Source organism: Pipistrellus hanaki (assembly GCF_964339955.1).
Source record: "Pipistrellus hanaki genome assembly, chromosome: 13".
Lineage (NCBI taxonomy): Eukaryota > Metazoa > Chordata > Mammalia > Chiroptera > Vespertilionidae > Pipistrellus > Pipistrellus hanaki.
The window spans coordinates 20,390,424-20,406,772 of record NC_140515.1 but is presented as its reverse complement, the minus strand read 5'-3'; the positions used below and the strand labels follow the sequence as shown (position 1 = coordinate 20,406,772).

Below are 16,349 nucleotides of genomic sequence, written 5' to 3'. Positions count from 1 at the left end.
AGTCAATATGATGGGTATAAAATGGTATCTCATTATGGTTTTCACTTGCATTTCTCTAACTAATGACACTAAGCATATTTTCACATACTTATTAGCCATTCATATATATCTCTTTTGGACAAATATCCTGCTTTCTAAAACTGTTTCTTCGTCTTTTATGGCTCTTTTTATACAAATAGATAGGTTTCTTCCAATTTCTCTTTTTTGGGTTACTTTGAGCCTCCTGATTGCGGATTGGTATCTGTCATCAGTTTTGGAAAGGTATCAGTTTTTATTTCCTCAAATATAAGTAGTGACCTGCTACATCTTTCCTTCTGGAACTCTGATTATACTTTTAATTGACCTTCTTTATGTATCTTAATTTATCTTTCATGTATTGCATCTTTTTATGTAATTTATTCTGCTCTATTTTCTAGTTCATTAAAGTCTCTCTTCTTCTGTGAAATCTCCTCTGTGACAATTTTATATTAATTCATTAAGCTTTGAAATTTGTATTTTTATTTCCCATTTCTAGAAGTTCTCTTTAAATTTGCTTGGTATTTTAATTTATCTTTAAATATATATTTTATTGATTTCAGAGGGGAAGGGAGAGGTAGAGAGAGAGAGAGAGATAGAAACATCAGTGAGAGAGAATCATGGATTAGCTGCCTCCTGAATATCTCCCACTAAGAACTGAGCCCACAACTCAGGAATGTGGCCTGACTGGGAATCAAACCATGACCTCTTGGTTCAAAGGTCAAGTTTCAACCACTGAGCCACACTGATAGGGCTAAATTTTCTTGAAAATTTTTTATAGTTTCTTGACTTTTATTTGTATTCAAATACTTTCTTTTATTTATTTAAGCATACTAATCACATTTATGTCACAGCATTTGTCTTAAAAGTTCAAGTTCCTGCTACCTGGCTCTGCTATCTGTTCTTTCTACTGACTCACTTATGGTGGCTTGCTTTCTTGTAGGTTTCCTAATTTAAAAATATATTATGCCTTCATTTCTTTATTTTATTTTTTGTAACTTTACCTACAGAAATACTTTGCAGCTCAGTTAGCACATAGCCTTCTAGAGCAGTTACCTCTGCCAATACCTAGGGCACTACCAACCAAGGACCCCTTTAAACCACCTCCTCTACTTGAAGATTCTGGATCACCTTAAACTGCACATCCATGCAAGAGCCAGCTGTGGGTACAGATTCTCAGAGATGTTTTTTTCATCTTCCACTTGGCTCACAGTTTTAAATATATATATATACTTCTCCCTGGAGTCCCCAGTCTGAGTAAGAGGAGAGTAGAATTGGGAGGTTATTTCTAGTTAATCCTCACACTGAAGGATGATGCTGTCCAGGACCCCAGCCTTGGGTGGTAGCAGAGCCCCTATTTGATTCTTCATCTTGAGCAGGTCCAGGCTTCTACCTCTTAAATGTCCCTGTGACTGAAAATAAAAGCTCAAGTTCACCTGTCTAGCAAAGGCTAACAAGAAGATATAACCAGTGCTCCACTGATCGCTCCAGCTCCCTGCTTTGGCTTAGTTTGGGCCCTTGGGATTCCTTCCAACTTGACAGTTCACAAGTGCATTTTTATTTTATTTTCTATTTGTTTTAAATTTATCTTTATTGTTGAAAGTATTACAGATGTCCCCCTTGTTCCCTGTGGACCCCCTCAGGGGAAATATGTCCTAAAATACATTTCACCCAGCAATTTTTCTTGTTTTCAGCAACTAAAACTGGCATAAACGAGGACCAAGCGACTGACAATAACTGCTGAGCATGAACAAGTGTGAGATGCTTAGAAAGAAATGAGACCATCTTCAGAAGTATTCAGGCTACACAATTTACTAGAAAGGTTTATATGGAAGGAGATTCCATCCTCAGGGAGAAGTCAGACTGATCAAGGGGCAAATAGGTTGCATCATTTTTGCTGTATCGAGAGGTTTGGTAGTGGGTGGCCGAAAGGTAGTCTTGAGAATGGTTCCAGTTTGCATGAACGTTCACTGGGAAAGAATCATGACTGATTATCAACATATTCTGGCATGTGTAAGCAGGTGGTGGCACAGCTCAGGTACGTGCAACCCATGAACTACATTATTATTGTCATAATCTAATCATATGAGTTGATCATTTTTATCCGGAATAGAGTAGGAAATTCTCTCTTGCTCACTTTCTTACACACACACACACACACACACACACACACACACACACACACACCGAAGTGTAAGTAGAGGGGAAATCGGGGTTAGTATTACCTAAAATTACAAAAGAAAAAAAATCTGTTGTGATCAGCAGTCTTCTCAGGGGATTTGGCTACAAATCACAGGCAGTTGACCTGACAGCACAGAATCTAGTTGATTCCACATATGAAATTTATTTATCTGAAAATAATGCTAAAAACAAAACTTTCAACTCTACAGGCTTATGCAAAGATGATGCTTATAGTGAAAAACCCAATCTGTACTAACTTCTACAAATATTGGAATAGAAATCCACTGTGAGAGTGGGCTATTGAGAAAGAAATGTGAATGAAATTAACTTGATCGACAAAATGGAATTTTGGTAACAGAAAAGAAGAAGATGGGAGGCTCTACATGCACCTACTTTATTTAATAAAAACAGATAAAACTCTTTCAGTCTATAAATATTAAATACACAGTTGCTTTAAATAGCTTTCAGACTATCACTGCCATGAGATGAATTTTAAATAAATACTATATGCAGACAATAACAGAAAAAGACTTTTCTAGAGGGAATATAGTTATGGGGTAAAAAAAACCACATTCTTCCATAAAAATATGCCTTTGGCGTCTTTTATAGCCATAAACTCAATAAAAATGGAAAGTGATGCAATCGCACATACATGAGAATGGAGGAAGGGGAAGGCTGTCTGGGTGATGGCAAGAAAAGCCCGTCGGAATTCCATCCGCGCTTTGTATGGAGTCCATGAGGACTTCAGGCACACTTCATCTCCTCTGAAAGTTCTTCCACCGCTTATGTCTGTGACACAAACACCACCCTGAGAAAAGGACTCCGCCCGGGAAAACAGCTTCTTTGTCACCGCAGATATGGCCCTCATGTGGAGCAAGTGGTATGCATGTTATCCTGCAGTTCGGGTTATGAGGATGGTAATCCTCCCGAGATTAATCAGAAAATGGGTTACAAATTCCAAATAAAGGAGGGGGTGGAACACCACAGACTGGCATCTTGGGCGAACTCTGAAAGCAGAGGGAGTAGCGAATACAGAAGCACTGGGATCAGTGGATGAGAAATGTGATTGATGAGGAACAAAGTCTTATACAGAAGGAGGGCTGCCATCACTCTTTCCCTACCAGAAAAATGCTTATTTATGTTACTTTCCATTGTTAACGGCTTACCAGTGCTCCTGAAAGTAATTCATGCTTCTCACACCCTCTTAGTTCTGCCCTCACAGTCTGATCCCTCTAAGCTCTCTGGGGAGGCCTGTTGGGACAAGGGGGAGTCCGGGGGTGGGGGGTGGGCGGGGGAAGAAGGTGTAGAAATTGAAGTTTCCAACAGGGAGAGCGGTGCAGCCAGCAGCTATCCCAGAGCCTCGGTACTCAGGGATAATGTGCAAGTGCCAAAGGGCTTGCAAGGCGCCAGAGTCTCCACCCAGGACTATGGCCAGCTTCCCTCTGCCTTCGCAAAGCTGAGTTTCTGGGATTTGCTTTTTACATTTTTGCAATTCTCCTTCCAGCTTCCCAGAAGTGTTACATCATAGTTTTTCTATGACATCACATTAACGAAAGCAATTTAGGTCTTCACTGCTGCTTAATTTAATCACTGAGCTTTCAAGGGTCCTTACCAGATCCAGGCTCTGCTCAGCATCAAGAAAGGGCATCAAGCACGCCCTTTCACGTGGCTATTAGAACACTTCCTTTCCCTCCAGCCTACATGCTTGATTCACTTTAATAATTAAACAGAAATTCCTTTTCATAGCACAACGTTGGAACATTGTTATGTCAAATTTCACTGAAAAAACTATCTTCGATATACTTCTATATCAAAAATGCATTTGTATATAACAATTATTATTATCTGCCTTTATTATCTATTTGGAGCAGATCATTACAGATTGAAATGGGGACTGATTTAAGATCCTGCTCTGTTAATGAAAAAGAATCAAATGCTGAGTCAGTTTTATCAACAGTGAACAATTTCCAGGGAAAGAGTATTTCAAAAATATCAGCAAAGGAGAACATGGATGTGTGAACAATATCAGGGGTTATTTTTTTCATAATCAGCTTGAGTTTATCTTGTCATCTTTTTTTTAAACTAGAAAACTCCCGCTCTGGGTGTTGTTGCTCAATGTTTAGAGCACATGTGTCAAACACAAGGCCCGCGGGCCAAATCCAGCCCGCCAGGCCTTGCAATGTGGCCCGCACTGCGCTGTCATCACTGCACTCCGCTGTCAGTTTATGACATTGTCAGTTTATGACTGTTCAGTAAACCATTCGGCCCGCGATTTAGGCTGGATTTTAGATTTTGGCTCCTTCTCTGATTGAGTTCGACACCCCTAGTTTAGAGCCTCGACCCACTCACTGAAGAGTTGTGGGTTAGACGCTGGTCAAGGGCACGTGCATGGGTTGCAGGTTTGATCCCCAGCCCTGGTTGGGGCATATGCAGAAGGCAACCAATAGATGTATCTCTCTCACATAGATGTCTCTCTCACATCTCTCTCTCTCTCTCTCTCTCTCTCTCTCTCTCTCTCTCTCTCTCTCTCTCTCTCTCTCTCTCTCTCTTTCTCTCTCCCTCTCTCCCTCCCTCCTTCCCTTCCTCCCTCTCTCCTCTATTTCTCTTTCTGCCCTATCTCCCTCCCTTCCACTCTCTCTTAAATAAAAAACAAAAATCAATGGGAAAAAATATCCTCTGGTATGGATTAACAAAAAAAAGTAGTAAATTTACAAGTAAGCATGATAAAACATGCTTTGACATCTGGTAAAGAAATACTCAGGTCAGTCAGCACCTCTCACCTGGTCTTGCACACAGAGGTTATTCTGAGGTGCCTGTCCAAAAGCCCCTGATTAGGGAGAAACTTTCTGGCCACCTTCAAAGCTTTCCACCTATTCATTACAATCCACAATAGGAAGGAACAACATTTAACTGCAATTTTAAGCTTGGTTTCCAAAGAGTGTGAGTCCCCTCCTTATGCCACGTTTCAAAAGATGTCTGAAATGTTCTACCATGACTCTTTGAATCTTTTTAAACCATTAAAACAAAAGTTTGTAAAGTCAACACTCCTAGCCTCAAATCTAGCATTTCTGTAAGTTGGAATCCAAAGTCCTTTGGTGATTTCCATCTCTATCACTGCCTCAGTAAACCCAGTGACCTTAACAATTACTTTTCTATTTCCCAAGTGAGTTTCAGAGTCTCGAGGATTTATAATTTAAAATTTCTCCCCTGTTTTGGAAAACCTGTCATTTCACATAGATTTGAGCTCTTCCAACTTCCCTATCAGTGTGAAGTTGGGAGTGGGATGATATTTTCACTTATCCTTCTAGATTTTCTCTAATATTGATTTAAGTCTGCATTCTTCACCAAATTTGTCATTGCTGTTTTGACAATCTGAATATTTAGACAAAAAAAAAAAAAAAATACTAACACCTCTAAACCTAAACAGCCTGCCTGCATTACTCTGGCCAGAAGTGAATTCCCTTCCCATCAAATCTTCCGAGTAGAATTGTTTTGTTTGTTTGTTTGTTTGTTTGTTTGTTTTGTATTTTTATTTATTTTAGAGAGGAAGGAAGAGAGAGGGAGAGAAACATCAATGATGAGAGAAAATCATTGATTGGCTACCTCTTGCACACCCCCTACTGGGGATTGAGCCTCCAACCTGAGCATGTGCCCTTGATCAGAACAGAACTTGGAACCCTTTACTCACAGGCTGATGCTCTATCCACTGAGCAAAACCAGCTAGGGCATTCCGGGCAGTGTTTTGAGTATATTTCTTTACTAAGTGGTCAATAAAAATGGACAGAAAATACTTTGAACATGCACTATTTTTAGTAGGCCTCAGTGGCTAGCTCAGTGCCATGCGCTAAAAACAATGTTTAACAAGTCTATGGGGACTGCAATACTCAGACTCCACCAATGACAGCTTTATCCATCATACAACTCTGCAAAATTAAAGAGTTCAAGAGACCCCCAATGGTGGAGCTAAATTGTTCTGTCAACTATTGCAAAAATTAACTCCTCACATATCTGTGATGATTTGACAAGCAATATTAGTCATATAAACTTTGTTAAAAAAAAAATAGGCAACAATGAACCATAAAATATGCTAATGATCTGATTTTAGAGGCTATCAGACCATGCCTATCCAATTTCATAAAATCCATGTTAATGGTTTAGCCACTGGAATCAGTGCACACAATCTAAAGGATCCCAAAAGCATAAGACACAAGCACCCGGGACTAAATGTTCAGCAATAGCTGTGTCTTAACCAAACTGCTAGGCCATTCCTAGGCTTAGTAATTACGGAATCAAAGTATCAATAGAAGTAAGAAAAACAAGTAATTGAAGTAATGGTACGAAGTTTGAGCAATAACTATTATGGTTCAAACCAATAAAAAACATCATTTCAATTGAGAAAATATAAAAAGATAACTCCTAGGGGCATTTTTTTAATCTAATTTTTATCCATCTGTAAGGGATATAACATTATAAGAACTCATTTTAATTTTATTTCTTAGAATCCCTTGTCCCCATTAATCAAATTAAATACAACATTTATTATTATGATGTTTGGTTATACTTCAATAATAATGGGTATAATTATGAACTGTAAAAATTAATAAACAAAACCTCATTTAAAATGGAGTCAAGCCAAAACCGGTTTGGCTCAGTGGATAGAGCGTCGGCCTGTGGACTGAAAGGTCCCAGGTTCGATTCCGGTCAAGGGCATGTACCTTGGTTGTGGGCGCATCCCCAGGGGGAGGGGGGTGCAAGAGGCAGCTGATCGATGATTCTCTCTCATTGATGTTTCTAACTCTCTATCCCTCTCCCTTCCTCTCTGTAAAAAAAAAAAAAAAATCAATAAAATATATTTTTAAAAATAAATAAATTTAAAAAAAATAAAAATAAAAGGAGTCAGGAGTCTAGAAAACTGTCATGCACATGTAGACCAACTGACCCGGAGAAAAAGAGACAAGCCTTGCATCTCCAACAGGACAGGAAGGATGCCACATCACTGTCACAGCAGGAGGAAGGAGAGACTCCTCCTGGCCCTGGAGCCGCTCAGCCAATGGGAGGCTGCCACAGCTCAGAAGGGAATAGTCACTGTATTTTGAACTTGCAGTTTCCTCCAATAGTCCCTCCCAGTCCACAAAACTCTCTTTTGTTTCCCTGTATGTGTGTGTGGTTTACCATTAGACCCCACATCCAGAATTGCAATTCTTTGTTGTTCCTTAGTAAACTATTTTGCTGGCAAAATACCAGGCAGTGTATTAAAAGTCAACAGCTTTCTTTCTTTTTTCTTTTTTCTTTTTTTAAAGCTAAGAACTTAAACTACCTTATTTCATTTAAAACTTTAGGACAACCTCTACAGTGGGTGGTGTTGCCCCCATTTTATAGAAGAGAAAAGTGTGGTTGGGTGCCTCTAGCCACTGTGCAAAGCCATGCCGCCACCAGCAAGGACAGGCTAGAGACACCCCAGGCTGCCTTGGCCCTCAGCCTGCGCTCTTCCCACCTCACTCCATAACTCCCTGCAATCATTCTTCTGGCTTGACCATTGGGAACCAACCCTTCAAAGTAAGTTTCTCAGACAACTGTGGGCCAGAAACAGTGAGGACTTACTTGCTGAAGACCATAGAAATGCTTCAGTTACCTGGACAGGAGTCCATGGTGTGAGTGAAGTTTACAAATGTCATGGCGGTTTTTGTTAATAGTAGAGGCTTGCACTGTCTCCCACCATGCAATGGCAGGGAATGGAGGGAAGGTTTTAGCTGAAACAATCATTTCCCCCAAACTTCAAGTGTTCCCTCAGATCTGTGCCTCTGGTCTTCATTCCCTGAGAAATTTGGTCATCATCTGCAGGCCACCCTGCAACTGTGCTCGCTACACCTGAGCTTAATGAATGCTCTGAGAGGGAAGGACTGCAAAAATGAAGCCACAAGGCAGGGCTGAGCAGGAAAACCCATTCTGCATTTTGTGGTGGCCCCTGAAAGGAAGGGGTTAGATTCAAACCCACTGGACATTAACTTTCTCATATCTCCATTCCTCCATCCACATTTTTATTCATAATCTCACTGTCAACTTACAGGTGGAAAGTTGGCAGAATTAAGTACATTTATTTCACAACTTATTAAAAAATCAATTATCATTTAAATACTTTTTCTCCTTACTCCCACTGCTTTCTCAAAGAAAAATGCATTATTCTTAAATCTGCTACATTTAAGAATAAGACAACAAAAGACAATAAAAAAGAGTAAAATCTAGATCAAGAATAGGAGTATTTAAGAGCAAGTGGTTGAAAAAAATTAATTGGTGCAGTTATTATTTTCAAAAGCAAAATGGTTTAAAGACAGCAATAGATAAAAGCACCTCAAAGTCTTATTAGATCTATTTGGACTATTCATATAGTCCATATATATATATATATATATATATATATATATATATATATATATATATGTAAAAATAATAGATATTCAGCTGCATGGTCCCTTTGTAGCCCAGTTCAATTTTGAAAAATATAAGACAAATTTTTTAAAACTAGCAATATGAAATAAATTAGTGTAACACGTTACTATTATAATACATAAATATTCCATAGCAACAGATAACAAAAATAATAATGACCACTGTCAACAACAATGCCTGACATTTGTAGGGATCAGACTAGGGACTTTGTAATTTAAATGCATGATCCCTTAGGATCATTAAAAAAAAAATGCTAGAGGCTTTTTTCTTTTTCTTATCCCTGTTTCAAGGATGAGGAAACTGAGGCTTGGAGAAGTTGAATAATTTGTACAAATAGTAGTATTGGGACTCAAAATCAACTTTTGTCTTAAACACTATACTAAAACTTAAAAGGTGTTTATATCATTCAAATCAGTTAAGTTGACTTCTAAGAGCACCTTTTGAGAATTATCTTCTAGGGATGGACTCAAAATGTGGTAATGAAAGAAACATTTTAAAATACTTTTGAAAATTTAGGAAATTCGGAAGTGAGAGGACTATTAAAAAAGTAATTTTAATTCCTAAGACAAAGCAACAGCAAAGAAACTCATTAGAAAATCTTGAATCCCTGTGGAGGCAGAATTCTACCAAAGTCTCTCCCTGATTTCCATTGGGATCTATGCATCTGAACTAAAATTTCTGCATTCTTCTTTCTTGTCCATATATTCCATGATATCATATAAAGCAGATTATGTATTTGGGAAAAGAATGTAAGTAAACCGTAACTTTCCAGTCACACTAAGAGTATAAAAGTGTGTAACTCTGGACCATACCTTAGTTTTCATGAACTTGGAGTGACTTTTGTAAACCTCTATCTGTTTGATCTCTTCTTCACGGTCCTCAGTGTTCAGCACACCACTGGCTTTTAACATCTGGATCTCATCCTCAAGATCCCTGATGTTTCGCTCCAATGAAGCAATTTTTGTGTCCTGTTTGTGAAATTTAAAATAAAGAGAGAGAGAGAGAGGGAGAGGAGAGAGAGAGAGAGAGAGAGAGAGAGAGAGAGAGAGAGAGAGAGAGAGAGAGAGAGAGAGAGAAAATAATTGTTTTTAGTGTTATCAAAACAGAATTTCAGATAGGAATTTTGGTAATAATAGATTAACTATGATGTAGACATAGCTGTGAATTCAGAACATTTTTTTTTCACTTCTAAGGAACGTTTATGAGATTATTTTTTAAGCTCCTAACAAAGATCATGTCGCAATAGAATACAGAGCTACCTAGATACGTTTGCCTAATATCTGGGAATCAAATTACCAAAGCAATAGTGATAAAAGTGAAGATATCAAAAGTGTTCACATCTTTAAGTTAAGATATAGTTTACCACTGTATGTTCTTAAGTCTACTTGTAAACATAAAAACTGTGTGCTCGTGTGTATATTCTGTGGCTGGTTTTATAAGGCATGCTTGGAATTTGACTGTGAGAGAAAAGGAAATTAAAATCTACTAATGGGAAAAAGGATTCTCATCTAAAATGCAGACATACGTGAAATTAAATAACTGAAACGTGACTTAGTATGACTGATACACTAAATATTAAAAGTTATATAGTAACTGGAAATAACATATCACAACGTCATGATTTACTTGGCAAGCTGTCAGCTCCTAGCATTGCAGAAACATTACTACCTTGAAGGGTATTTCTAACCAACTGATTTACAATAAAAAAACAAAAATAAAAACAAACAAACCGAGAATGTGAGATTGAGAAAAAAAAATAACCACAGAGAATCTTTTAAAGGAAATGACAAACTCTGTATACACTATAGAGCATAATAAGAAATGAAGCATTAGAAAGTAGAGAAGAGAAAGCTCTTATGGGGGGCGGGGGTTGGGGGGATAAGTCATCCCTCAAACTTGATTATTAAACTCAAGTCTATCGTGTAAATGAAACGTTGAAAATTTCGCTTAAGTTTTTCCACAATCACCATCTACCTGCCATTTAATTGTACAGATTCCAGGAGCTTATATACATTTACGACTGAATATTAATTTAAAACAAATCACCAATTCATTTCTTAACAATTCTTTTGGAATATAAATGTTAAAAGTTCCAAAATAAAGACGATGAATAAGCTATTCGATTCATAACTAATTCATTAAAAGGACTTAATAACAAATGTGTCTATCCTGACTTTGTGACCATTTTTTATTTTATTTCTCTATATTATATACCCGAAACATGTCTCCTGTGGCAATATAATAATTATTGTTGTTGTTAACATTGTTGTCACAGTTAACAAGGATCAGCAAGAATAACTTATTGAGCTCCACTGTCTATGTGCCAAGATCCAGGTGCTCGAAATGCTGGAGAAATTTCTATTAATAATCAAAAAAAAAAAAAAAAAGAAGGAAGGAAGGAAGGAAGAAAGGAAGGAAGGAAGGAAGGAAGGAAGGAAGGAAGGAAGGAAGGGAAGAGAGAGAGAGAGAGAGAGAGAGAGAGAGAGAGAGAGAGAGAGAGAGAGAGAGAGAGAGAGAGAGAGAGAAAAGAAGGAAAACCAAGAAGATAAAATAAAGAGATTCTTAAATTTGCAAGACTATTAAGAAATGGTACATTCTGCAGTATTCTATTTCCTTTAAACCGTATTTAGTGCATTATTTCAAGTCACAAAAATAATACCATTTAAACTCATTGAAAATGGAGAAAATCCCCTTTGACATCATTATTCTTTTTACATATAGCCTGCCAGGCTTTTTTTTATTTTAGATGCAATTTCTGGAAGTCTAGTATACTTCCAGTTTGAGAGAGGGGAGTATTATGGACTGGACATTTGTGTGCCTAGAAAATTCATATGTTAAAGTCCTAACTAATAATATGATGGTATTTGGAAATGAAGCCTTTGGAAGGTAGTCAAGGTTAGATGAAGTCATTAGAATGGGGCCCTTATGGTGGGATTAATGCCCTCAGAAGAAGACACACAAGAAAAGTTGTTGTTGTTTTTTTAAAGAAAGTGTTATCTCATGGCAGGTGAGGATTAACAGAAAAAAAAAAAAAAAAATGGCAAAGGTTAAAGACAAAGAGAGAATCATAAAAGCAGCAATAGAAGAACAGTTGGTTGCCTACAAGGGATCTCCCACAAGACTGTCAGCTGATTTCTCAACAGAAACTTTGTAGGCCAGAAGGAATTGGCACAAAATATTCAAATGATGAAAAATAAGGACCTATAACCAAGACTACTCTATCCAGCAAAGCTATCACTTAGAATCAAAGGACAGATAAAGAGCTTCCCCGACAAGAAAAGTCTAAATGAATTCATCACTATCAAACCAGCATTACAAGAAATATTAAAGGGTCTTCTTTAAGAAGAATAAGAAAAATATAAATTAAAGATATGAATAATAAACTGGCAATATATATATATATATATATATATATATATATATATATATATAAAAATAATTACTTTAGCCCCGCCCAGTGTAACTCAGTTGGTGGGAGCATCTTCCATATACCAAATGGTTGTTAGTTCAATCCCTGGTCAGGGTGTGCATAGGAAGCAACTGATAGATCTTTCTCTCTCACATCAATGTTTCTCTCTCACTTCCTTTTCTTCTATCTCTTCCTTTCTCTCTTTCTAAAATCAATGGCCATGGCTCTAGCCAGTTTTGCTCAATGGATACAGTGTATTCCCCATCGACTGAATGGTTCTGGGTTAGATTCTAGTCAAGGGCATATACATGGATTGCAGGCTCAATTCTCAGCCTACATATGTTGGAGGCAACCAATTGATATATCTCTCTCACATTGATGTTTCTCTCTATGTGTTTCTCTCTACCTTTTCCTTCCACTCTCACTAAAAGTCAATGAAAAAATATCCTTGGGTAAAGAGTAACAAAAAAATAAATAAAATCAATGGGTATGTTTATCAGGTGAGGATTTTAAAAAATATACAATTACTTTAAATGCAAGTAAATTAAATACTCTAATCAAAAGACATAGGGTACCTAAATGGATAAGAAAATAAGACCCTTCATATGCTCTGCACAAGAGACTTCAGATCAAAAGACACACACACATTGAAAACAAATGAATGGGAAAAGTTATTTTTGGGGGGGGAGGGGGCAAAACATCTGAGATAGCAATTCTTATACCAGACAAAATAGACTTTAAAATAAAGGCTATAATAAGACATAAAGAAGGGCCAAGCAATTCCACTTCTGGGTATTTAACTGAAGAAACCCACATTACTAAATTGACAGTACATATGCATCCATATGTTCATTGCTGCATTATTTACAATAGCCAAGATATGTCAGCTACTTAAGTGTCCATCAATAGATGAATGGGTAAAGAAGATGTGGTGCATATATACAATGGAATACAACTCAGCCATAAAAAAAGAATGAAATCCTGCCATCTGCCACAGTATAGATGGACCAGGGGATATTATGCTGAGTGAAATAAGTCAAACAGAGAAAGACAAATGCCATATAATTTTACTTATATGTGGAGTTTAAAAACCAAAATAAAAAAAATAAAAAAGCAGAATAGAAACAGACTCATAGTTACAGAGAACATTTGAAAAGTTGTCAGATGTAAGGGCATTCAGGGGATGGTAAAAAGAAAAAAAAAAAAAGGTGAAAGGATTAAGAAGAACAAATTGGTAGTTGCAAAATAGTCATGGGGATGTAAAATACAGCATAGGGAATATAATCAATAATATTGTAATAACTATGTATGGTGTCAGATGGAAGCTAGATTTATCAGAGTTATCACTTTGTAAGTTATATAAAGGTCTAATCACTGGGTTGTATACCTGAAACTAATCTATAATTTAAAAAGGCGGGGGGGGCGGGGGGGGGTTAATATGCTAATTAGACCAGAGGTCCTTCCAGTTGAAGCCTAGGCCAGAGGGAAGCCAGTGCCAGCAGCCAAGGGAAGGAATGCCTACTTTTGCACAAATTTCGTGCATCGGGCCTCTAGTACAATATAATTTATATAACAACTGCAATTGAAAAATTAAAAAATTTGTTTTTAAGCCACCAGTCTGTGGCCATTTTGTTATGCCAGTCCAAGCTGACAGAGGTACGGCGCCATCCTTGGTGACTCACTTGAGCTCTGAGACATGAGAACTTCACACATAAAAAGAGCAGCAATAAGAAAAAGGCTATTACAAAAAAATCTGTAAAAGTTCACAAGGGTGTTCTTAAAAAAACAAGTCATTTTAAACCTCAATGTTTTTTCTGACTATAAAATTGAGACATGTCATTATAGAAAACTTAAAAAGCTACTGATAATTACAACTGTCCACAATCACATCCCCCAGATATACCCATTAACATCTATATACCCTTGAAAGCCTTATTTTATTTTCATTTTAAAACACAGAAATGATAAATATCAATATGACATAGATTTCTTCCCTTTATTGAGATGTAAGTTGACTACTGATGAGATGTACAAATAATCTAAGTAGAATATGTATGAGTTGCTGTAAGTTAAATGTGAAAGGAAGGGCCAGCATTTCTGCTTTTCCTATATAAAATCTCCTAGAAATTCAGACCCAAGTCTAATGTGACCGACCATATTCATATGTATATTTGTGTGTATGTATGTATGTACACATAAACATGTATAAAGAGATTCTTACATTTGCAAGACTATTAAGAAATGGTGTGTATGTTTGTGTGTATGTGTGCTATGATTCACTTTGTCATCTTCACATCTTATACCTTATTTTTTGAATAACGTTTGCTAGTATTTCAGGTTTCAATCATGCAGACAAGGGAAGAAGACTGCTTCAGCTTTCCAGTCAATACTTGATGCTTTAATTAGCGATGACCACAACTGCCAATTTCAAAATGAGTTAGAAGAAGCTTACACTGGATTTTAAAAACCACACACTGCTAAAGAAAGATCAGACTGAGGTAAGATAGAAAATATCTTAACACAGAAAACCCTCTTGACCTATAAACATTTGAGCTAAAATTTCATCAAATGGTGAATCACATGAACTTTTACTAATTTTCTTAAATTAACCAACAACTTTCCTTTTCCTTACAAACTTCTTTTTCCTTTAAACCTAGGTGTCCCAAAACAGAAGGAAAAGGAAAGGGAGGGGGGTGGATTTTGCAGAAGTCTGTTTAATAAGGGTCTATTTTTTTTTTCTGTTCTGACAAATATTGATATTCTTACATGATAAGTCAATTTCAAGGGCAGTAGAACTCACACCTGAAATCATGAGTATATAGAAAAGGAGGTAGGAAAATATTATCAAGATAAAAAAAAAAAAAAAAAAAAAAAAAGATCTAGAGAGAGCCGGCAGAACATACATAAATATATAAGATAGTGTATTGATGGTGCCCAAGAAGATAGTCAAAATTCTGAACCAGAGGAAGACAAAAAATAAAAGCAAGTGAAATGTCAGCATCTCAACTGACTCACTTTGAGGAATGCAGGGAGAAGAAATGTTTTCTTTTTTTTTAAATCTCTAAAACTAGGTAAATGACTAGAAAGATATTTATATTTAAGTAGGGCTATGAAAGATTGAAACTACTTCACAAGTCCTGATGGCTCAATGTGGCACATAGATGGATTCTGCCTTTCAGAATAGATACCAAATGCACATCCTATGCAATAAAAAGCTAATATGCAAATTGTCTCCTCTACAGAGCATTCAATGGGGAGTTCGACCGAGGGGCGGGACCAACAGGCCAACCGCCCTTGGCCCCTCCCCACAGCTGGACCCACCCTTGCATGAATTAGTGCACCAGGCTTTCAGTATTAAATAAACCCTGCACTGACCTAGAATAGAGAGAGAAAAATAAATAAATAAAGACATACTAGTAGGCTGTAACATCCTGTAAAGTAGCATTTTAAAAGAGAGAGCAACATTTTACTCCCAAGTACCAAAGATTTCTTCATCTGAACATCTTCAAATATTATTTGTAACTGATATTTTTAGATTACATATTATGTAGTGATTTTCAAATACTCATCTTAATTATGTTTCACAAGTAAGCAAGCTCTTGAGGCAGAGAATTGTGGGCCTTCCTTAGAAACGAGGAAAGTGAAATACAACACAGAGCAGGCTCCATGGAATCCAAACACTCTGTGAAAAGGGGCTCCCAGGGGCCACTGCCTTGGAAATGCCTGTTGGGCATTCCCAATGCACATCAGCTCTCGAAGTTCTGCTGCCAATTATTTCTTTCTCCCAGTGTTACTGCTCTAGGAGTCAATTCTTGGGGAAGAAATTGGGACTTTAATGATCACATTAAGCTCATGGTTATATACCAAAGTAAAGAATCAAAACAATAATTTTAATTCCTCAAGGGAAAACGTGCCATGATGACCCCCAAATGAAAATAACTGGGGGGCCGAAACTGGTTTGGCTCAGTGGTAGAGCGTCGGTCTGCAGACTGAAAGGTCCCAGGTTCGATTCCGGTAAAGGGCATGTACGTTGGTTGCGGGCACATCCCCGGTAGGGGGTGTACAAGAGGCAGCTGATCAATGTTTCTCTCTCATCGACATTTCTAGCTCTCTACCTCTCTCCCTTCCACCTCCTCTGTAAAATATCAATAAAATATATTTTTTTTAAAATAAAGAAAGATAGAAAATATCTCGGGGGAGAGGGGGTTCAATATGCAAATCACCTTGTCAGCAGCTGTCACTCAAAAGTGGTTCACTGAGTGCCCACCCTGAGCCCCAGCAGTGAGCGGACAGACTC

General features: G+C 37.3%; 1 protein-coding gene across 19 annotated transcripts in view; it reads right to left on the bottom strand.

Annotated features, from left to right (window-relative positions):
- The window catches only part of ERC2 (ELKS/RAB6-interacting/CAST family member 2), an 877,102-nt gene that overhangs the window by 587,645 nt on the left and 273,108 nt on the right, over positions 1-16,349 (bottom strand). For all 19 annotated transcript variants that reach the window (XR_014796702.1, XR_014796703.1, XR_014796704.1 and 16 more), the window contains one exon: positions 9,456-9,611. Coding sequence is in view for 16 of the 19 variants with exons in the window: in XM_084903110.1 (XP_084759236.1) it covers positions 9,456-9,611 (156 nt within the window). In the remaining 3 variants the exon portion in view is untranslated. The remainder of the gene's footprint in view (positions 1-9,455; positions 9,612-16,349) is intronic.